Source organism: Agelaius phoeniceus, chromosome 36 (assembly GCF_051311805.1).
Source record: "Agelaius phoeniceus isolate bAgePho1 chromosome 36, bAgePho1.hap1, whole genome shotgun sequence".
NCBI lineage: Eukaryota > Metazoa > Chordata > Aves > Passeriformes > Icteridae > Agelaius > Agelaius phoeniceus.
In genome coordinates, this window is record NC_135300.1 from 454,140 (window position 1) to 477,076 (window position 22,937).

At 66.6% G+C, this 22,937-nt stretch overlaps 3 protein-coding genes across 4 annotated transcripts; all 3 read right to left on the reverse strand.

Annotated features, from left to right (window-relative positions):
• Window positions 1-18: 18 nt before the first annotated feature.
• LOC129134185 (glutaminyl-peptide cyclotransferase-like protein) lies at window positions 19-8,925 on the reverse strand. The gene is given in 8 exon segments (XM_077193076.1): window positions 19-717; window positions 1,249-1,363; window positions 2,081-2,179; window positions 3,940-4,089; window positions 5,558-5,749; window positions 5,752-5,880; window positions 6,886-7,035; window positions 8,530-8,925. Coding segments are annotated over 8 exon segments (1,359 nt in total). The 5' UTR covers window positions 8,911-8,925; the 3' UTR covers window positions 19-574.
• Window positions 8,926-10,915: 1,990 nt separating this feature from the next.
• Window positions 10,916-13,608, reverse strand: FBXO46 (F-box protein 46). Of its 2 annotated transcripts, none has more exons than XM_054653862.2 (2): window positions 13,542-13,608; window positions 10,916-12,823 (listed from the first exon to the last, which is right to left on the reverse strand). In XM_054653862.2, the coding sequence occupies exons 1-2, from the start codon at window positions 13,602-13,604 to the stop codon at window positions 11,012-11,014; spliced, it is 1,875 nt and encodes a 624-aa protein (XP_054509837.2). In that variant the 5' UTR covers window positions 13,605-13,608; the 3' UTR covers window positions 10,916-11,011. The 2 variants fall into 2 exon arrangements, with proteins under 2 accessions (XP_054509837.2, XP_077049176.1); XM_077193061.1 differs by having other exon boundaries at window positions 10,916-12,736; window positions 13,542-13,606.
• Window positions 13,609-14,055: 447 nt separating this feature from the next.
• Window positions 14,056-22,893, reverse strand: GIPR (gastric inhibitory polypeptide receptor). The gene is made up of 13 exons (XM_077193062.1): window positions 22,742-22,893; window positions 22,168-22,255; window positions 21,962-22,069; window positions 21,742-21,863; window positions 20,091-20,194; window positions 18,984-19,152; window positions 17,556-17,709; window positions 16,004-16,064; window positions 15,851-15,920; window positions 15,661-15,749; window positions 15,323-15,461; window positions 14,281-14,322; window positions 14,056-14,184 (listed from the first exon to the last, which is right to left on the reverse strand). Exons 1-13 carry the CDS (start codon window positions 22,781-22,783, stop codon window positions 14,062-14,064), a joined length of 1,311 nt encoding a protein of 436 aa, XP_077049177.1. The 5' UTR covers window positions 22,784-22,893; the 3' UTR covers window positions 14,056-14,061.
• Window positions 22,894-22,937: the final 44 nt, after the last annotated feature.

The window sequence follows — 22,937 nt, forward strand, 5'->3', positions numbered from 1 at the left end:
TGTGGTTTTTTTTAATTTTGCATTTTCGGGTTGTTTTTTTTGTGTTTTTGGGGTTTATTTTTGGGTCAGAGCTGCAGGACCTTGGCCACAAAGAGCAGCAGGACTTGGCCAGTTCCAGGGGTTTTTTGTGGTTTTTTGGGGTTTTTTTGGGTTTTTTTGGGGGGTTTTTGTGGTTTTTTTGAAATTTTGCATTTTTGGCTTTTCTTTTTTGTGTTTTTGGGGTTTTTTTTTGGTCAGAGCTGCAGGAACTCGGCACGAGGAGCAGCAGGACCTTGGCCAGGTCCGGGATTTTTTTAGGGTTTTTTTTTGTGGTTTTTTTTTGGTTTTTTGGGTTTTTTTGGGGTTTTTTGTGGGTTTTTTTAAATTTTGCATTTTGGGGTTGTTTTTTCGCATTTTTGGGGTTTTTTCGGGTCAGAGCTGCAGGAACTCGGCCACAAAGAGCAGCAGGACCTTGGCCAGGTCCGGGGGTTTTTTTTGGGGTTTTTTTTTCGCTTTTTTGGGGTTTTTTGTGGTTTTTTTTAATTTTACATTTTCGGGTTGTTTTTTTTTTCGCGTTTTTGGGGTTTTTTTGGGGTCAGAGCTGCAGGAACTCGGCCACGAAGAGCAGCAGGACCTTGGCCAGGTCGTGCACGGTCGGGGGGTGCAGATTGTCCTCGGTGTCCCCAAGGGTGTGCCAGACCCGCGGGAACGGCGTCGGGATCACGTGGAGCACCGGCACACACCTGGGGACAATGGGGACACATTGGGGGGATTGGGGACACATTGGGGACACTGGGACAATGGGGGACATTGGGGACACATTGGGGACACATTGGGGACACATTGGGGACATTGGGACACCTGGGGACAATGGGGACAATGGGGACATTGGGGGGACAATGGGGACATTGGGGACACAATAGGGACACCTGGGGACAATGGGGACAATGGGGACACATTGGGGACACCTGGGGACAATGGGGACACATTGGGGACCATGGGGACAATGGGGACATTGGGGACACTGGGGGGATTGGGGACAATGGGGACAATGGGGGCAATGGGGGGACATTGGGGACACTGAGGGACAATGGGGGACATTGGGGACACTGGGGACATCAGGGGGACATTGGGGACATTGGGGACATTTGGGGGACATTGGGGGACACTGAGGGACATTTGGGGCCACCGGGGCACACCGAGGAGCCCGGGGACAGGGAGGTGACACCGGGTTGACACTTGGGGACACTCGGTGACACTTGGGGACGTCACCTCGCCGCAGGAAGGGAACGTGGTCGTCCTCGACGGGGCCCGGGGCCGGCGCCAAGGCGGAAAAACGGCGGCGGCGGCGACTGCAGGAGCCCCAGGCGGCGCAAACGCTGCTCTGAGGGGACAGTGGGGACATTGGGGACATTGGGGACAATGCGGGGACACTGGGGGATTGGGGGGATTGGGGACGTTAGGGGGATTGGGGGCAATGGGGGGATTGGGGACAATGGGACAATGCAGGGACATTGGGGACAATGGGGACAATGGGGGGATTGGGGGGATTGGGGACAATGGGGGCAATGGGGGGACATTGGGGGATTGGGGACACTGAGGGGATTGGGGGCAATGGGGACATTGGGGGGATTGGGGACAATGGGGACAATGGGGGGATTGGGGACAATGGGGGGATTGGGGACATCGGGGGGATTGAGGGCATTGGGGACATTGGGGCATTGGGGACATTAGGGCATTGGGGACAATGGGGGGATTGGGGGGACATTGAGGGGATTTGGGACATTGGGGACATTGGGAGGACATTGGGGGACACTGGGGGGACATTGGGGGGATTTGGGACATTGGGGGACATTGGGGGCCATTGGGGACATCAGGGGGACATTGGGGACATCACAGGGACATCGGGGCCATCCCATGTCACTGTTCCCAGTCCCCACCCTTTCCCATTGTCCCCACCCCTCCACTGTGTCCCAAATGCCCCCCCAATGTCCCCAATGTGCCCCGTGTCCCCAATGTCCCCAATCCCCCCCAGTGTCCCCAATCCCCCCAATGTCCCCAATGTCCCCATTGTCCCCCCGTGTCCCCACTGTCCCCTCACCGATGCCGTGCAGGCGCAGGAACCAGCGTGGCTCTGGGGGAAGTGGCTGTGGATGGCGGGGCTGGGGGCACCCAGCAGGTCCAGCAGCACCAGCAGGCTCTGGGGACACAGGGGACACGTGGGGACACCGTGGGGACACCGTGGGACACAGGGGACAGCATGGGGACAGGGACACCATAGGACACACAGGGGACACCATGGGGACAGGGCTGGGGGCACCCAGCAGGTCCAGCAGCACCAGCAGGCTCTGGGGACACACAGGGGACACCATGGGGACACGGGGATGGACACCATGGGGACAGGGACACAGATGGGACATGGGGACACACAGGGGACAGCACAGGGGACACAGGGGACACACAGGGGACAGCACGGGGACAGGGCTGGGGGCGCCCAGCAGGTCCAGCAGCACCAGCAGGCTCTGGGGACAGCGTGGGGACACCGTGGGACACAGGGATGGACACACAGGGGACAGGGACAGAGGGACGGACACAGGGACAGGGGACAGGGCTGGGGGCACCCAGCAGGTCCAGCAGCACCAGCAGGCTCTGGGGACACCGTGGGACACCGTGGGGACACCGTGGGACACACAGGGGACAGGGACACAGATGGGACACACAGGGGACACCGTGGGGACAGCATGGGGACACAGGGATGGATACAGGGGACACTGTGGGGACAGAGACACAGGAATGCACACAGGGGACACACAGGGGACAGGAACACAGATGGGACATGGAGACACACAGGGGACACCATGGGGACAGCACAGGGACACAGGGCTGGACACAGGGACACACAGGGGACACCATGGGGACAGCACGGGGACACCATGGGGACACAGGGCTGGACACAGGGACACCATGGGACACCATGGGACAGCACGGGGACACGGGACGGACACAGGGACACACAGGGGACACCATGGGGACAGCGTGGGGACAGGGACACGGGGACGGACACAGGGGACATGCAGGGGACACCATGGGGACAGCACGGGACAGTATGGGGACGGACACGGGGACACAGGGATGGACACATGGACACGGATGTGTGGGCACAGGGACAGCGTCCCCTGCATGGCACTGACCATGGCGGTGACCTCTGACCCCGCGGGGTGGCCCCTGGCCGCCATTGTCCCCGCCAGGTGCCACGCCCCGTACAGGGAGTGTCCCCAGGTGTGTCCCCAGCTGTGTCCCCAGGTGTGTCCCTGTGTCCCTGTCCCCAGGTGTGTCCCTGTGTCCCTGTGTCCCTGTCCCCAGGTGTGTCCCCAGGTGTGTCCCAGGTGTGTCCCTGTGTGTCCCTGTGACCCCTGACCCCGGCACTGACCATGGGCGGTGACCTCTGACCCCGCGGGGTGACCCCTGGCCGCCATTGTCCCCGCCAGGTGCCGCGCCCCATACAGGGAGTGTCCCCAGGTGTGTCCCCAGGTGTGTCCCCAGGTGTGTCCCAGGTGTGTCCCTGTGTCCCTGTGCCCAGGTGTGTCCCCAGGTGTGTCCCCAGGTGCGTCCCCAGGTGCGTCCCCGTGCCCCCTGACCCCAGCACTGACCATGGCGGTGACCTCTGACCCCGCGGGGTGACTCCTGGCCGCCATTGTCCCCGCCAGGTGCCGCGCCCCGTACAGGGAGTGTCCCAGGTGTGTCCCTGTCCCCAGGTGTGTCTCTGTGTCCCTGTGTGTCCCCTGTGTGCCCCCTGACCCCGGCACTGACCATGGCGGTGACCTCTGACCCCGCGGGGTGGCCCCTGGCCGCCATTGTCCCCGCCAGGTGCCGCGCCCCGTACAGGGAGTGTCCCCAGGTGTGTCCCCAGGTGTGTCCCTGTCCCTGTGTGTCCCCGTGCCCCCTGACCCCGGCACTGACCATGGCGGTGACCTCTGACCCCGCGGGGTGGCCCCTGGCCGCCATTGTCCCCGCCAGGTGCCGCGCCCCGTACAGGGAGTCGCTCTCGCTCCAGGTGCCGAACGCCTCCTCCCCGTCCAGGAACAGCAACTGCAGCGTCACGGGCGGGTCCTGGGGACACACCTGAGTCACACCTGGCCTGGCACACCTGGGGCACACCTGGGGACACACACCTGGGCACACCTGGGCACACCTGGGGCACACCTGGGGACACACCTGGGGACACCTGGGGGACACCTGGGACACACCTGCGTCACACCTGGCCTGGCACACCTGGGGACACACCTGGGGCACACACACCTGGGGCACACACACCTGGGGACACACCTGGGGACACACCTGGGGACACACCTGGGGCACACCTGGGGCACACACACCTGGCACACCTGAGTCACACCTTGGGACACCTGGGGCACACCTGGCCTGGCACACACACCTGGGGCACACACCTGGGCACACACACCTGGGTCACACCTGGCCTGGCACACCTGGGGACACCTGGGGCACACCTGGGCACACACACCTGGGGCACACACACCTGGGGCACACCTGTGTCACACCTGGGGCACACCTGGGCACACACCTGGGGCACACCTGGCCTGGCACACCTGGGCACACCTGGGGACACACACCCTGGGAACACACCTGGGGACACACCTGGGGCACACCTGGCCTGGCACACCTGGGGCACACCTGTGTCACACCTGGGCACACACCTGCGTCACACCTGGGGCACACCCTGCGTCACACCTGGCCTGGCACACCTGGGCGCACACACCTGGGCACACACACTGGGGCACACCTGGCCTGGCACACCTGGGCACACACACCTGGGGCACACCTGGCCTGGCACACACACCTGGGGCACACACACCTGGCCTGGCACACCTGGGGCACACCTGGCCTGGCACACACACCTGGCCTGGCACACCTGGCCTGGCACCACACACCTGGGGCACACACACGTGGTCTGGCACACACACCTGCCTGACACACACACCTGGCCTGACACACCTGGGTCACACCCGGCACACCTGTGTCACACACCTGCCACACCCCAGGTGACACCCAGGTGTTCTGAGGTGACACCCACCTGTCCCCAGGTGTCCCCACCTGTCCCCAGGTGTGCTCACCTGTCCCCACCTGTCCCTGTCCCCACCCATCCCAGGTGTCCCCACCCATCCCCAGGTGTCCCCACCCATCCCCAGGTGTGCTCACCCATTCCCAGGTGCCCTGCCCGCCCCCAGGTGTGCTCACCTGTCCCCACCCATCCCAGGTGCCCCACCCATCCCCAGGTGTGCTCACCTATCCCCACCCACCCACCCCCAGGTGCCCCGCCCATCCCCAGGTGTCCCCACCTGTCCCTGTCCCCACCCGTCCCCAGGTGCCCCGCCCACCCCCAGGTGCCCCGCCCACCCCAGGTGTGCTCACCTGTCCCTGTCCCCACCCACCCCCAGGTGCCCCGCCCACCCCCAGGTGCCCCGCCCACCCCCAGGTGTCCCCACCTGTCCCTGTCCCCACCCGTCCCCAGGTGCCCCGCCCACCCCCAGGTGCCCCGCCCACCCCCAGGTGTGCTCACCTGTCCCTCCCTGCTGCTCAGGTGCCCGTCCAGGGCCGACGCCAGCTCCAGCAGGAGCGCGCAGGGCACGGCGGCGTCGGTGGCGCCCACGAAGGGCTCAGGTGAGCCCAGCCCAGGTGAGCCCGGCCCAGGTGAGCCCGGCCCAGGTGAGAGCACCTTGGTGTCGTAGTGACAGGCCAGGGCCAGGCGCCGCGCGGCGCCCGCGGAGCCGCCGTGGCCACCACGCTGCTGAAGGTCACCTGCCCGCGGGGCGTGGCCGCCACAAAGGTGTCCAGCTCCAGGTGCCAGCGGGCGCGGAGGGAGCGCAGGTGGGACAGGATGTGCTGGGGACAGGTGGGGACAGGTGGGGACAGGTGGGGACAGGTGGGACAGGTGGGGACAGGTGGGGACAGGTGGGAAAGGTGAGGGACAGGTGGGGACAGGTGGGACAAGTGAGGGACAGGTGGGGACAGGTGGGACAGGATGTGCTGGGGACAGGTGGGACAGGTGAGGGGGACAGGTGAGGGACAGGTGAGGGACAGGTGAGGGACAGGTTAGGACAGGTGGGGACAGATGGGACAGGTGGGGACAGGTGGGGACAGGTGGGGACAGGTGGGACAGGTGGGGACAGGTGGGGACAGGTGGGCACAGGTGGGACAGGTGGGGACAGGTGGGACAGGTGGGACAGGTGAGGGACAGGTGAGGACAGGTGAGGGCACAGGTGGGGACAGGTGGGGACAGGTGGGACAGGTGGGGACAGGTGGGGACAGGTGGGGACAGGTGGGACAGGATGTGCTGGGGACAGGTGAGGACAGGTGAGGACAGGTGGGACAGGTGAGGACAGGTGAGGACAGGTGGGACAGGTGAGGACAGGTGGGACAGGTGAGGACAGATGGGGACAGGTGGGGACAGGTGCGACAGGTGGGACAGGTGGGGACAGGTGGGGACAGGTGGGATAGGTGGGGAAAGGTGGGATAGGTGGGGACAGATGGGAACAGGTGGGGACAGGTGAGGGACAGGTGGGGACAGGTTTTGGGCTCTCAGTGTGGATTTTGGGGGGGGTCTCAGTGTGGATTTACCCCTGTGTGTATTTGGGGCTCTCAGTGTGGTTTTGGGGGTCCCAGGGCGGTTTTGGGGGTCCCAGGGGGATTTGGGGGTCCGGGGCGGTTCTGGGGGGTTCCCGGGGCGGTTCTGGGGGGTCCCGGGGCGGTTTTGGGGCTCTCAGTGTGGATTTTGGGGGGGTCTCAGTGTGGATTTACCCCTGTGTGTATTTGGGGGGTCCCGGGGCTGTTTTGGGGGGTCCCGGGGCTGTTTCGGGGCTCTCAGAGTGGATTTTGGGGGGGTCTCACCTCTCGCGCGTGGCGGCTGCCGGGCCCCCCCGGGACCCTCTCGTGCAGGAGGGGCCTCAGGAGGGACCCCCAGAGCCGGGCGGGGTCCAGCTGGGCCAGGAGGGTCCGGAGGGCGCGGTCCGAGGGGTCCCGGGGGGATTTCGGGGGGTCCTGGGGGGGATTTGGGGATTTTGGGGGGTCCTGGGGGGGATTTGGGGGATCCCGGGGGGATTTCGGGGGTCCTGGGGGGGATTGGGGATTTTGGGGGGTCCTGGGGGGATTTGGGGGATCCCGGGGGATTTCGGGGGCTCCTGGGGGGATTTGGGGATTTTGGGGGGTCCTGGAGGGGATTTGGGGATTCTGGGGGGATTTGGGGGGTCCTGGGAGGGGATTTGGGGATTTTGGGGGGGTCCCAAAGGGTTCTGGGGGGTCCTGGAGGGTCTGGGAGGGTCCTGGGGGATCTGGAGGGTCCGGAGGGATTTTGGGGGGTCCTGGAGTGGATTTTGGGTGTTCTGAGTGGATCTGGGGGGTCCAGGAGCAGTTTTGGGGATCCCGGAGTGGATTTGTGGGTCCTGGAGCAGTTCTGGGGGTCTCAGGGTGATTTTGGGGTTCCCGGAGTAATTTGGGGGTCCTGGAGCAGTTCTGGGGGTCCCGGAGTGGATTTGGGGGTCCCGGAGTGGATCTGGGGGTCCTGGAGCAGTTTTGGGGATCCCGGAGTGGATTTCTGGGGTCCCGGAGTGGATTTGGGGGGTCCTGGAGCAGTTTTGGGGATCCCGGAGTGGATTTCTGGGGTCCCGGAGTGGATTTGGGGGTCCTGGAGCAGTTCTGGGGATCCCGGAGCGGATTTGGGGGTCCCGAAGTGGATCTGGGGGGTCCCAAAGTGATTTTGGGGGGTCCTGGAGCAGTTCTGGGGTCCTGGAGCAGTTCTGGAGGTCCCGAAGTGATTTTGGGGGGGTCCTGGAGCAGTTCTGGGGGTCCTGGAGCAGTTTTGGGGATCCCGGAGTGGATTTGTGGGGTCCCGGAGTGGATTTGTGGGGTCCTGGAGCAGTTTTGGGGATCCCGGAGTGGATTTGGGGGTCCCGGAGTGGATTTGTGGGGTCCAGGAGCAGTTTTGGGGATCCCGGAGTGGATTTGGGGGGTCCCAGAGTGGATCTGGGGGGTCCCGAAGTGATTTTGGGGGGTCCTGGAGCAGTTCTGGGGGTCCCGGAATGGATTTGGGGGGTCCAGGAGCAGTTTGGAGGTCCCGGAGTGGACTTGGGGGGTCCCGGAGTGGATTTGGGGGTCCCGGAGTGGATTTGGGGGTCCTGGAGCAGTTCTGGAGGTCCCGGAGTGGATTTGGGGATCCCGAAGTGATTTTGGGGGGTCCCGGAGTGGATTTGGGGATCCCGGAGTGGATTTGGGGATCCCGGAGTGGATTTGGGGGGTCCCGGAGTGGATTTGGGGATCCCGGAGTGGATTTGTGGATCCCGGAGTGGATCTGGGGGATCCCGGAGTGGATTTGTGGGGTCCTGGAGCAGTTTTGGAATCTCGGGGTGATTTTGATGGCTCCCGAAGAGTCTGGGGGGGTGTCCCGTTAACCGCGCGTTACCCCCCCCGGTCCCCCATTACCCACCCCGTTACCGCCCCCGTTACCGCCCCCGTTACCGCCCCCGGTTCCGCTCTCACCGGCGCGCTCTCCCCGCTGGGCCAGGACACGAGGATGAGGGCGGCGGCCGCCAGCGCCGCCAGCAGCAGCAGCAGCGGCAAGCAGCGGCCGCGCCGCGCGCGGGGGCCGCGGGAGGAGCCCCCGGAACCGGCCCGGCCCCGGTTCCGGTACCGGCAGCGGCACCGGGGCCGGGCCGGGACTCGAACCCGCGGCCCGAGGGCGGCGCGGCCCGGCCGAAAGATGGCGCATGGCGGGGCGGGGCCTCGGCGGCGGCGGGAGGGGCGGGGCCTCGGCGCGGCCAATGGGCGAGGAGGGCGGGGATTACAGGGGGAGGGGCGGAGTGGGGCGACGAGGAGCGCGCGGATTGGGGAGGGGGCGGGGATTGGAGAGGCCACGCCCATGTGTGGCGGCAAGGGACGGACATGGGCGGGACAGGGGACATGGGAGGGGACATGGGAGGGGACAGAGGGACACAGGGGGGGACAGGGGGACACGGGAGGGACAGAGGGACACGGGAGGGGACATGGAGGGGACAGAGGGACATGGGAGGGGACATGGAGGGGACAGAGGGACATGGGAGGGGACAGAGGGACACAGGGGGGGACAGGGGGACACGGGAGGGGACACAGGGGGGACAGAGGGACACGGAGGGACACAGAGGGGACACAGGGGGGACAGAGGGACATGGGAGGGGACAGAGGGACATTGCCACTGACTGTCCAGTGACACCAACCTGGAGGACATTGTCCCTGTCCTTGGGGCCACCAGCCCAGCTGGGGACAGCGCCATTGGGCTCGGGACATCGCCATGGCCTGTCCCCATTGTCCCCCATGGGGACACCACTCTGGCCGGGACTGTCACCCTCCCTGGTGCCACCAGCTCAGCGCCATTGCATTGTCCCCACTGTCCCTTTATGGGGCCGTGACCTTGCAGGGCGATTGTCACCTCCCTGGTGGCGCCACCCACCGGGTCGATCCCATTGTCCCCTATGGGACCACGGACCTGGAGGGGACTGTCACCCTCCCTGGTGCCACCAGCGCGGCTGGGGACAGCGCCATTGGGTAATGTCATTGTCCTTGATGGGGACACCGCCCTGGAGGGCATTGTCACCCTCTGTCCCACCTGGAGGGCATTGTCACCCTCTGTCCCATCTGGGGACACCACCCTGGGGGGCACTGTCACCCTCTGAGGGACACCACCACTGCTTGTACCCATTGTTCTCCATGGGGGGCATTGTCACCCTCTGTCCCATCTGGGGACATCGCCCTGGAGGGCATTGTCACCCTCCTTAGTGCCACCAACCCAGCTGGGGACATTGCCATTGGGTTAATCCCATGGCGACGCCACCCTGGAGGGCACTGTCACCCTCTGAGGGACATCACCACTGCTCGTACCCATTGTTCTCCATGAGGACACCGTCCTGGAGAGCATTGTCACCCTCTGTCCCACCTGGAGGGCATTGTCACCCTCTGTCCCACCTGGGGACACACCACTGCTTGTACCCATTGTCCTTGATGGGGACACTGCCCTGGAGGGCATTGTCACCCTCTGTCCCACCTGGGGACACCACCACTGCTTGTACCCATTGTCCTTGATGGGGACACTGCCTGGAGGACGCTGTCACCCTCCTTAGTGCCACCAGCCCAGCTGGGGACATTGCCATTGGGTTGATCCCATGGGGACACCACCCTGGAGGGCATTGTCACCCTCTGAGGGACACCACCACTGCTTGTACCCATTGTTCTCCATGGGGGGCATTGTCACCCTCTGTCCCATCTGGAGGGCATTGTCACCCTCTGTCCCACCTGGGGACACCGCCCTGGAGGGCATTGTCACCCTCTGAGGGACACCACCACTGGTTGTACCCATTGTCCCACCTGGGGACACCACCCTGGAGGGCATTGTCACCCCTCTGTCCCACCTGGAGGGCATTGTCACCCTCTGAGGGACACCACCACTGCTTGTACCCATTCTCCTCCATGGTGACACCGTCCTGCACGGCAATGTCACCTTCTTGGGGACATTGCCATCGGGTTGATCCCATGGCGACGCCACCCTGGAGGGCATTGTCACCCTCTGAGGGACACCACCACCACTGCTTGTACCCATTGTCTTTGATGGGGACACCACCCTGGAGGGCATTGTCACCCTCTGTCCCATCTGGGGACGCCACCACCGGCTGATCCCATTCTCCTCCATGGTGACACCGTCCTGCATGGCAATGTCACCTTCTCGGGGACATTGCCCTTCCCGGTGCCACCAGCCCATCTGGGGACATTGCCATCGGGTTAATCCCATGGGACGCCCACCCTGGAGGACGCTGTCACCCCCTTGGGTGCCACCAACCCATCCGGCACCGCCACCACCACCCTCAATCCCCTCCTTCCACGCTTCCACGCTCGACCCTTTCCGTTCCTCTCTCGGTGTTATTTATCCCGTCCGCATCCGCGGCGCCGCTCTGTCCGTCCCGCCCGTCCGTCCGTCCGTCCGTCCGTCCCACCCTCACCTGCCCTCGTCCCTGCGGCCGCCGGCCGGGTGCACCCAGTTGTTGTCGTGCAGCCCGGTGCGGCAGCCGGGCGCCTCGCGGTCGGTGCGGCGGCAGCACATCCAGTACGAGCGCCCGTAGGGCAGGTCGTGGTGGTAGGGCTTGGGGTGCCAGCGGCACAGCGACACGTCCCCCCGCTCGTAGCGCTTCTTGCACTGCTTGCAGGGGTCGTCCCGGTAGAGCGGGTCCCGGTTCCACCGCGAGTCCGCCGCCCGCACCCCGAAGGTCTCGATGATGGACTTGAAGTAGTGGCACGAGCACTTGAGGGCGGCCAGCGCCTGCGTGGGCAGGTAGCTGAAGATCTTCACCATGACGTGCTCGGGGAGCAGCAGCATGTACTGCCGGGGCTCCAGCAGACGCTGGATCTTGAAGCGGATCTCCAGGAAATCGTGCGACACGTGCCGGTACAAGCCGGCACAGCGCCGGGTCCCCGCCGCCGCCACCGCCGCTGTCCTTGCCCGGTGCCGCCGCCAGCCGTGGCCGTGGTGGCGGCCGCCGCCGTTTCCTCGGGCAGCAGGAAGAGCTGTCCCGGCGGCGGCGGCTCCTCGGGCAGCCGCACGGTCTCCTCGGTCACCTGCTTGGCGCTGTCCTTGCCGAAGAACACGCACTGGTCCACCACGCCCGTCACCACCACGTCCACGTGGAAGCCGGACACGCAGTCCCGCGGCGCCGCCGCCGCCGGACCCTCGGTGCCACCACCGCCCTGTTCCGCCGCCGCGGCCGCCTCGTCGCCCGCGCCGTCCTTGTCCCCCTTGGCGGCCAGCAGCAGCCGCGCCGGGCTCACCAGCCGGTACAGGTCGCAGGTGATCTGGTCCTTCTGCCGCTCCGCGCTGGCGGCCGCCGCGGCCTCGCGCCCGCTCGAGATGCGGAAGGCGATCCTCACCTCGCCCGGCCCCGCCGCCGTGCCCGTGGTGGTGGTGGTGGCATTGCCGGGCCCCTCTATCCCGGCGCTGCCCCCCGCCGCCGCCGGCACCGGCGCGGCAAACCCCATTGGGCCTGGCCCCGCCGCGCTCCCTGTGCTGGTGGTTCTGGGATTTCTGGGACTCAAACTGCGCCACGGCGGCCGCCACGCGCCGGCACTCGGGGCCGCCCGGCGCCTCCAGCAGCACCAGCGGGGCCGGGGCGTCGCAGGGCGAGCGGGGCAGGCTCTGCAGGGCCAGCGCCGCCCGCCGCTCCACCAGCGCCACCATCTCCGCCACCGACAGCAGGTCCGGGCCGTCCCCGCCGCCGCCGCCGTCACCCTTCGGGGCGTCCCCGGCCGCCCAGGGCGGGTTTGGAGCAGTTTTGGGTTCGTGGTGGCAGCGCCGGCGCCGCTTGGCCTTGGAGCTGTCGCTGCCCCAGTTGCCCTTGACTTTCATGGTGCTGGCACGGCCAGCGGTGCCGGCGGTGCCGCTGGCGGTGCCGCCGCACTGGTGCGCCACGAAGAACGCCACCTTCTCCTTGGTGTTGCCCGGTTTGATGACGTACCAAGTGTCCAGCAGCACCCGCCCGTCCTCGGCGGCGGTGCCGGTGCCGGTGCCGGCGGGGCCGGGCTCGGGCGGTTCCGGGGGGGTGTTCTCGGAGGGGCGGCAGCCCGGGGGGCACCGGGGGGCACCGGGGGTGGCAGCGGTGGTGGCAGCGGGCGAGGAGCATGGCTTGTTCTGCGAGAAGGTGCCGAAGGGCCGCGGGCACCAGAGCTGCAGCTGCGGGAAGGCGTTGGGGGGCTCCATCAGCGCCGCCGCCGCCGCCGCCGCCGCCGCTGCCACCGGGGCCGCCGGGGCCGCCCGGGCCTGCGGAGAGACGGCAGGTGACGAGGGGGGGACCCTTGGGGACATCGGGAGGGTGCCTGGGGACACCAGGGGGCACCTGGGGACACCGGGGGGGAGCCTTGGGGACACCAGAGGGACTTTTGGGGACACCAGGAGGGCGCTTGGGGACACCGGGGGGACCCTCGGGGACATCGCGGGGCCGCGCCCCCCCCCCACCTTCCCGCGCCCCAAGCCCCGCCCCTCCCGCGGCGCCCCGCCCCTCCTCACGCCCCGCCCCTCCAGCGAAGGCCACGCCCCGCCCCGCCCGTTTAACGACCCGCCCCGCTCCCCCTCCCCGGCCAATCAGCGCGCGGCGTTCGGGCCGTGCCCATATATGGACGGCGGCGCGCGCGGCGCGGAGGGGGCGTGGCCTCGGTGAGGGGGCGTGGTCAGGCGGGCCCCCGGTCCCGTGTGGGCCCCGTGGGGGGGGGAGGAACCGGGGGAGGGGGGGAACCGGCGCCGGTGTCCGGCGGGCAGGACGCGGTAACGGGGTCTGGGGGCCACACCGGACCCACCCGCCCGTCGGGCGAGCGGCGCCGGTGCTCGGTGTCGCACCGGGATCCCCCGCCGTGCCCTCCGTTAGGCCCCGTGGGCGCTCCCAGCCACCCACCCGCAGGCCCAGGCCGCTCCCCGGGGCATCCCGCGCCCCCTCCCGTTCTGACCGGGCCCCACCCGGTGCCGCCGCCCCTCCCCCGCTCACCGGGCCGTGCCGGGCGCGGCCGCTCCGCCTCTCCGGCCGCTTCCGGGGTGCCGCGCCGCGCATGCGCCCGGGGCCCGCCGCGCTGCGCGCCTGCGGCTGCGCGGGGCATCACGGGAAATGTAGTTCCCGCTTTCTCCGTGCCGCGGGGCATCACGGGAGCTGTAGTTCTTTTCGCGGCGCGGGGCGTGCTGGGAGTTGTAGTTCCCGCCCCCCACGCCCCCCTAAAATGACTGGGCGGCACCCCTGGGTGTCACGTGGTCGGTTTATTTTGGGGTACAAACCCCGGGGTCCCCCCCCCCCCCTCCGTCCCCCGTGTGTCCCCCCCAAGGTGTCCCCCCCCTTCCCAAAATCCCCAAAAACCCCGGATTTCGCCCCAAATTGACCCAGCACCCAAAACTCTTGGGGTTCGCCCCCCCCAGCACCCACAGGTGCCCCCCAGCTGCCCCCCCAGGCCCATAATTGCCCCCCCAGGTGCGCCCAGGTGCGCCCCCAGGTGAGCCCCCAGGTGCGCCCCGCCCCCTCAGCAGCCGCTCTCGGCCACCGGGCGCTGCCCCTGTCGCGATTGTCGCCTCGGGGGGGCCCTGCGGCTTCCGGGGATCCCCATCCGGCAGCGCTGCCACCCCCGCCGCACCTCGGCCTGCACCTGCGGGGGCGGCATGTCGCGATACGCGGCCCCGCCCGTGGCGATAGGCCCCGCCCATGCCGCGATAGGCGCCGCCCGTGTCGCGACATGACGCACCTCCTTGTTGGTGAAGCAGTAGAGGACGCTGACGACCAGGCCCTGCTCGGGGGGGGGGGACATGGGGATGCTTTGGGGGGGGTCTGGCACTTCCAATTAACCCCAATTAACCCCAATTAAAACAAATTAACCCAAATTCATGCAAATTAACCGAAAATAACCCAAATTAAACCAAATTAACCCCAAATTAACCTGAATTACCCCAATTAACCTAAACGAACCGAAAGTAACCCAGATTAACCCCAATTAACCCAAATTGGCCCAAAGTGGCCGAAATTAACCCAAATTAAACCCCAAATTAACCACAATTAACCCATATTAACCCAAACTAACCCAAATTAACCCCAAATTAACCCCAAATTAACCCCAAATTAACCCAAATTAACGCCACTAACCCCCCATTTCCCGCTGTCCCCAATGTCCCCAGGTGTGTCCCAGGTGTGTCCCAGGTGTGTCCCAGGTGTGTGGCTCACCTGGGCCGAGGTGAGCAGGAGGTGCAGCCTCACCCTCCCCAATTAACCCCAATTAACCCAAATTAATGCCTCATTAACCCCCCAGGTGTGTCCCAGGTGCGTCGCTCACCTGGGCCGAGGTGAGCAGCAGGTGCAGGCACAGCCGGGCCAGCCTCACCCTCCCCAATTAACCCCAATTAACCCCAATTAACCCCAATTAACGCCTCATTAACCCCCAGGTGTGTCCCAGGTGTGTCCCAGGTGCGCGGCTCACCTGGGCCGAGGTGAGCAGCAGCTGCAGGCACAGCCGGGCCAGCCTCACCCTCCCCAATTAACCCCAATTAACCCCAATTAACGCCTCATTAATCCCCTCAGGTGTGTCCCAGGTGTGTCCCCAGGTGTGTCCCAGGTGTGTCCCAGGTGCGTCGCTCACCTGGGCCGAGGTGAGCAGCAGGTGCAGGCACAGCCGGGCCAGCCTCACCCTCCCCAATTAACCCAAATTAACCCCAATTAACGCCTCATTAACCCCCCAGGTGTGTCCCAGGTGTGTCCCAGGTGTGTCCCAGGTGCGTCCCAGGTGTGTCACTCACCTGGGCCGAGGTGAGCAGCAGGTGCAGGCACAGCCGGGCCAGCCTGAGGCCGCCGCCCCCCTCGCCCTCCCCGGCCAGGGCGAAAATCACCTCGTGCACGCCCAGCAGGGGGATCAGGGTCAGCGTGGAGCGCGCCAGCCTGGGCACAGGTGGGACAGGTGGCACAGGTGACACAGGTGACACGCGTGGAGACGTCCCCGGGCATGGGGACACACCCAGGGAGAGATTCAGGGACCTGGTGTCCCCCACCCTCACCAGGTGTGTGTCCCCACCTGCCCAGGTGTGCGTCCCCACCCCATTCCAGGTGCGTCCCCACCCCGTTCCAGGTGCGTCCCCACCTGAGCCGCGTGTCCCCGCGCGCCACCTGCTGCGCGCGCACCTTGGCCACCAGGATCCGCACGATGCGCACGAACACCACGAAGTTCACCTGGCGCAGGTGCGACACACGCGGGTGTGACTGCGGCACGCCCAGGTGTGACCCGCGCAGGTGTGGCACAGGTGTGGCACACCTGGGGTGACGTCACGCACCGCCACGGCCGCCAGGATGGGGCAGCGGATCAGCCACCACACGGCCGCCTTCTCATTGCGCTCCCAGCACCTGCGTGGGGGGCGTGGCCTCGGTTAGCCACGCCCCCGTGACACCTGGGAGGGGGGTGGGGACGGGACAGGTGGTGGCCTCACCCCTCGTTCTCGTACAGGTAACGCAGGACGACCCAGGGCACCACGAAGAGCACGGGGACACCTGAGGGGGGACACACCTGGTGAGAGGGGGGGGGACACACCTGGGGAGGGGGGGGGGGACACACCTGGGGAGGGGGCGGGGGGGACGCAAAGGCGTAGGAGGTGACACAGGTGACACAGGTGACATGATAACATAGTGACGGTGGCACACACAGAGGTGACAGTGACACAGGTGACACACAGGTGACACACAGGTGACACACAGGTGACACAGGTGACACAGGTGTCACTCTCACCCCATCCGAGGAGCAGGAAGGCGGGCAGGTGGCTCCGCACAGGTGTGGCCAGCAGGAGGTGGCACACACAGGTGACACAGGTGACACACAGGTAACACGATAACACAGTGACACACACAGGTGACAGTGACACAGGTGACACACAGGTGTCACTCTCACCCCATCCGAGGAGCAGGAAGGCGGGCAGGTGGCTCCGCGCAGGTGTGGCCAGCAGGAGGTGGCACACACAGGTAACACAGGTAACACGATAACACAGTGACAGTGACACAGGTGACAGGTGACAGGTGTCTCACCCCATCCGAGGAGCAGGAAGGCGGGCAGGTGGCTCCGCGCAGGTGTGGCCAGCAGGAGGTGGCACACACAGGTAACACAGGTAACACGATAACACAGTGACACAGTGACACACAGAGGTGACAGTGACACAGGTGACAGGTGACAGGTGTCTCACCCCATCCGAGGAGCAGGAAGGCGGGCAGGTGGCTCCGGGCAGGTGTGGCCAGCAGGAGGTGGCACACACAGGTGACACGATAACACAATAACACAGTGACACAGTGACACACAGGTGACACACAGGTGACAGTGGCACAGGTGACAGTGACACAGGTGACACAGGTGTCTCACCCCATCCGAGGAGCAGGAAGGCGGGCAGGTGGCTCCGGGCAGGTGTGGCCAGCAGGAGGTGGCACACACAGGTAACACAGGTAACACGATAACACAATAACACAATAACACGGTAATGCAGTGACACACACAGGTGACACAGGTGACACACAGGTGACAGGTGACAGGTGTCTCACCCCATCCGAGGAGCAGGAAGGCGGGCAGGTGGCTCCGCGCAGGTGTGGCCAGCAGGAGGTGGCACACACAGGTAACACAGGTAACACGATAACACAATAACACAATAACACAGTGACACACAGGTGACACAGGTGACACAGGTGACACACAGGTGTCACTCTCACCCCATCCGAGGAGCAGGAAGGCGGGCAGGTGGCTCCGCGCAGGTGTGGCCAGCAGGAGGTGGCACACACAGGTAACACGATAACACAATAACACAGTGACACAGGTGACACACAGGTGACACACAGGTGTCTCTCTCACCCCATCCGAGGAGCAGGAAGGCGGGCAGGTGGCTCCGGGCAGGTGTGGCCAGCAGGAGGTGGCACACACAGGTAACACAGGTGACACAATAACACGATAACACAGTGACACAGGTGACACACAGGTGACACACAGGTGACACACAGGTGTCTCACCCCATCCGAGGAGCAGGAAGGCGGGCAGGTGGCTCCGGGCAGGTGTGGCCAGCAGCAGCCGCAGCAGGAACAGCCCCTCGGCCGTGGCCCAGGCGTAGTTGGCGCCCACGCAGTATTGGGCCAGGCTCTGCGCCACGCGGCACGCGGGCCCCGCCTGCGCCACGCCCGCACACCTGTGTCCCCTCCGGACACACCTGTGTCCCCTCCGGACATGGCTGTGTCCCCTCCGGACACGCCTGTGTCCCCTGTGTCCCCTCCGGACACACCTGTGTCCCCTGTGTCCCCTCTGGACGTGGCTGTGTCCCCTCTGTCCCCTCTGGACACCTCTGTGTCCCCTCCGTCCCCTCCGGACACCGCTGTGTCCTCTCCTGACACCCATGTCCCCTCTGTCCCCTCATGGCCACCTCTGTGTCCCCTCTGTCCCCTCTGGACATGGCTGTGTCCCCTCTGTCCCCTCTGGACACCCATGTCCCCTCTGTCCCCTCCTGACACCGCTGTGTCCCCTGTGTCCCCTCCCAGCCACCGCTGTGTCCCCTCCAGCCACCAATGTCCCCTCTGTCCCCTCCTCGACACCTCTGTCCCCTCCCTGACACTGCTGTCCCCTCCCAGCCACCTCCGTGTCCCCTCCGGACACCGCTGTGTCCTCTCCTGACACCCATGTCCCCTCTGTCCCCTCATGGCCACCGCTGTGTCCCCTCTGTCCCCTCCCGACATGGCTGTGTCCCCTCTGGACACGCCTCTGTCCCCTCTGTCCCCTCCCAGCCACCTCTGTGTCCTCTGTGTCCCCTCTGTCCCCTCCCAGCCACCGCTGTGTCCCCTCTGTCCCCTTCCCAACACCTCTGTCCCCTCCCTGACACTGCTGTCCCCTCCCGGCCACCTCTGTGTCCCCTCCGGCCATCAGTGTCCCCTCTGTCCCCTCCCGGCCACCCCTGTGTCCCCTGTGTCCCCTCCCAGCCACCTCTGTGTCCCCTCCACCCACCAGTGTCCCCTCTGTCCCCTCCCTGACACTGCTGTCCCCTCCCGGCCACCTCTGTGTCCCCTCTGTCCCCTCCCGGCCACCTCTGTGTCCCCTCCCGGACATTGCTGTCCCCGCGCTGTCCCTGTGGTCCCTTGGCTGTCCCCTGTCTGTCCCCGCTGTCCCCTGTGGTGTCCCCGCGCTGTCCCCAGATGTCCCCTGTCTGTCCCTGTGGTGTCCCCACGTGTCCCCCTGTCCCTTGGCTGTCCCCATGCTGTCCCCGCGCTGTCCCCAGCTGTCCCCCAGCTGTCCCCACGGTGTCCCCCTGTCCCTTTGCTGTCCCCTGCCTGTCCCTGCACTGTCCCCAGCTGTCCCCTGTCTGTCCCCAGCTGTCCCCTGTCTGTCCCTTTGCTGTCCCCTGTCTGTCCCTGCACTGTCCCCAGCTGTCCCCAGCTGTCCCCAGCTGTCCCCACCTGCTGTCCCAGCAGCTGCAGGGGGTGGCCGGGCTGGTGGCCCTGCTGGTGGCCCCGGCGGTGGCCCTGGTGCGGCAGCAGCGCGTCCCGGGTCAGGATGGCGGCGGCGCGGAGCGCGAAGGACACGAAGAGGTTGGCGTGGATCAGGTTCCGCGTGCAGCGCAGGCGCCTGGGGACATTGGGGACACCCATGGGTGACACGGGGACACCCATGGGTGACATGGGGACACTGCCATGGGGACACGGCGTGGATCAGGTTCCGCGTGCAGCGCAGGCGCCTGGGGACACAGGGGACACCCATGGGTGACACCACCATGGGTGACACCGGCACACCCATGGGTGACACGGCGTGGATCAGGTTCCGCGTGCAGCGCAGGCGCCTGGGGACATTGGGGACATCTCTGGGGGACACGGGGACAGGGGGACACAGGGACACCCATGGGTGACATCCCCGGGTGACACAGGGACAAGGGGACACAGGGACGCTGCCGCAGGTGACACGGGGACACCCCCTGGGTGACACCCCCCGGGTGACACAGGGGACACGGCATGGATCAGGGTCAGGGTTAGGGGACACAGGGACACGCCTGGGTGACACGGGGGACACTCCCCAGGTGTGCTGATGTGCCCAGGTGCGTCCCCACCTGAGCAGCAGCGCCAGCAGCAGCGCCACCAGGGAGAGGGAGTACCCCCAGGTGTGACAGTGTCCCCAGGTGTGTCCCCCAGGTGTGACACACCCCACAGGTGTCCCCAGGTGTCCCCAGGTGTGACACACCCCACAGGTGTCCCCAGGTGTCCCCAGGTGTGTCCCCACCTGAGCAGCAGCAGTGACACCAGGGACAGTGAGTAACCCCCAGGTGTGACAGTGTGACAGTGTCCCCAGGTGTCCCCAGGTGTGTCCCCAGGTGTGTCCCCAGGTGTGTCCCCACCTGAGCAGCAGCAGCAGCACCACCACCACCAGGGACAGGGAGTAGCCCCCAGGTGTGACAGTGTGACAGTGTCCCCAGGTGTCCCCAGGTGTGACAGTGTCCCCAGGTGTGTCCCCAGGTGTCCCCAGGTGTGACACACCCCACAGGTGTCCCCAGGTGTCCCCAGGTGCGTCCCCACCTGAGCAGCAGCAGCAGCAGCAGCGCCAGCAGCAGCGACACCAGGGACAGGGAGTAGCCCACGGTGTAGAGGAGGCGGAACTGCTCCAGCAGCCACACCTGGCGCTGCGGGGACACGGGGACACGGGGACAAGGGGACACGGGGACACAGGACACGGCACAGGGGACACGGGGACACCGGGCGGGGGGGACAGGGGGACATGGGGACACGGGGAAATGAGGACAGGGGGACAGGGGACACACCATGGCACAGGGGGACACAGGGACATGGGGATGGCATGGCACAGGGGACACGGGACACAGGGACAGGGGACACAGGGGGACACAGGACAGAGGACATGGGGACAGGGGACACGGGACATGGCATGGCACAGGGGACACGGGGACAGGAGCGACAGGGGACAGGGGACAAAAGGACATGGGACACGGCGGGGGACATGGGGACACAGGGACAGAGGGACACAGGACACGGCACAGGGGACACGGCAGGGGACACGCCATGGCACAGGGGACACGGGGCACGGGGCACAGCGGTGACACATGTGCCAGCACAGCGTGGCACCGGGGGTGGCACGGGGGGTGACACGGGGGGTGACACGGGGGGTGACACGGGGGGTGACAATGTGCCAGCACAGCGCGGCACCGGGGGTGACACGGGGGGTGACACATGTGCCAGCACAGCGTGGCACCGGGTGTGACACGGGGGGTGACACGGGGGGTGACAATGTGCCAGCACAGCGTGGCACCGGGGGTGGCACAGGGGGTGACACGGGGGGTGACACGGGGGGTGACAATGTGCCAGCACAGCGCGGCGCCGGGCGCCACCCGGTGTCACACGGAGCGCGGTGCGACACACACAGCGTGACACACACAGCGTGACACACACACAGCGTGACACACACAGCGTGACACGCCCGGCGACACGGAGCGCGACACGGGCACGTGGCACCGCCCCGCGGGGTGGCACCCGCGGTGTCACCGCGCTGTGACCCCGCTGTCACCCGCAGCGCCGCGACGCCCGCGCTGTCCCCGCCGTGTCCCTTCCCTGTCCCCGATCTGTCCCCCTCATTGTCCCCTCGCTGTCCCCACCCTGTCCCCTCTCTGTCCCCTCATTGTCCTGTCCCTGTCCCATCCCCTCCCTGTCCCGTCTGTCCCCTCATTGTCCCCTCATTGTCCCCACCCTGTCCCCTCCCTGTCCCCTCCCTGTCCCCTCATTGTCCCCACCCCGTCCCCTCATTGCCCCCTCATTGTCCCCACCCTGTCCCCACCCCATCCCCTCCCTGTCCCCTCCCTGTCCCCTCCCTGTCCCCACCTTGTCCCCTCTCTGACCCTTCCTGTCCCCTCCTTGTCCCCACCCCATCCCCTCCCTGTCCCCTCTCTGTCCCCCTCATTGTCCCCTCCCTGTCCCCACCCTGTCCCGTCCCCTCCCTGTCCCCTCCCTGTCCCCTCCCCGTCCCCTCATTGCCCCCACCCCATCCCCTCTCTGTCCCCTCATTGTCCCCACGCTGTCCCCTCATTGCCCCCTCTCTGTCCCCTCCCTGTCCCCTCCTTGTCCCCTCCCTGTCCTGTCCCCTCCCTGTCCCCTCCTTGTCCCCACGCTGTCCCCTCCCTGTCCCCACCCCATCCCCTCCCTGTCCCCTCCCCGTCCCCACCTCCAGCGCTGTCACCTGCGCCAGGTCCTCGCACTGCGAGTTGTCCTGCCAGGTCCTGCCACTGTCGTCTGTCACCCAGCGCCCGTCGGGGCCGCAGCGCCGCGCCACCACCCCGCCCTGCACTGCGACACGGCTGTCACCTCTCTGTCCCCTCCTCGCTGTCCCCTCCTCGCTGTCCCCTCCTCGCTGTCCCCTCCTCGCTGTCCCCACCCGGCGTTACCTCGGTGGTACCAGGGCAGGTACCAGGGGCAGGGGACAGTGGCCGTGCTGTTGGGGACAGCGTCGCCCCAGCACGCGTACAGGTCGAAGCTGCGGTTGCAGACGGGTCCTGAGGGGACACGGATGTCGCCGAGGTGTCCCCGAGGTGTCCCCGAGGTGTCCCCGAGGTGTCCCCGGGGTGTCCCCGGGGCGTGGGCGGGGTCTCACCTGGCGGGGGCGGGGCCAGGCGCAGGTGCAGCTCGCACGCCTGGCGGTACTGGCGCCACGCGACAACGGTGGCCTGGGCGGAGCGCTCCTGGGGACATCAATGGGGACAGAGGGGACAGCGATGGGGACAAGAGGGGACATCAATCAGAGAGGGGGGGAGCACTCCTGGGGACAGCAGAGGGGACAGAGGGGACAGTGGGGACAGAGGGGACAGCGGGGACATCAATGGGGACTGAGCGGGGACAGAGCGGGAACAGCAGAGGGGACAGAGGGGACATCAATGGGGACAGCAGCAAGGGGGACATCAGTGGGGACAATGAGGGACAGCTGGACACAGTGGGGGGATATCAGTGGGGACAGAGGGGACATCAGTGGGGACATCAATGGGGACATCAGTGGGGACATCAGTGGGGACATCAATCAGCAGGGAGGGACATCAGAGGGGACATTGAGGGACAGTGGGGGACAGCGGGAGAGGGAGGGGGGACAGCGCGGGGACATTGGGGGACATGGAGGGACATCGAGGGGCATGTGGGGACAGTGGGGACACCGGGGGACGTGGCGGGGGTCTCACCTCTGCTCCCGGCGGGCCGGGGGTCGCCGCCTGCTGGCCCATGGTGGCCTCAGGTGGCCCTGGGTGGCCTCTGGTGGCCCCTGGTGGCCGCGGAGTTGTCGCCGGCGTCCCCTCGATGTCCCCGTGCCAGCGGCGCCGGCTCCGCGCGTGGCTCTGTCACCCCCGGGTGGCACCGGCGGGGGCGGGGACCGCCCCT

Coding starts and splice junctions, on each gene's coding strand:
- FBXO46 (XM_054653862.2), bottom strand. CDS start 13,604: ATGCGCGGCGCGGCACCCCGGAAGCGGCCGGAGAGGCGGAGCGGCCGC. Junction 12,824..13,541: donor GCCGCGCCCGGCACGGCCCG/GTGAGCGGGGGA, acceptor GTCTCTCCGCAG/GCCCGGGCGGCCCCGGCGGC.
- GIPR (XM_077193062.1), bottom strand. CDS start 22,783: ATGGGCCAGCAGGCGGCGACCCCCGGCCCGCCGGGAGCAGAG. Junction 22,256..22,741: donor CCGGCCCGCCGGGAGCAGAG/GTGAGACCCCCG, acceptor TGATGTCCCCAG/GAGCGCTCCGCCCAGGCCAC. Junction 14,185..14,280: donor ACTGCTTCACCAACAAGGAG/GTGCGTCATGTC, acceptor CCGCCCCCGCAG/GTGCAGGCCGAGGTGCGGCG.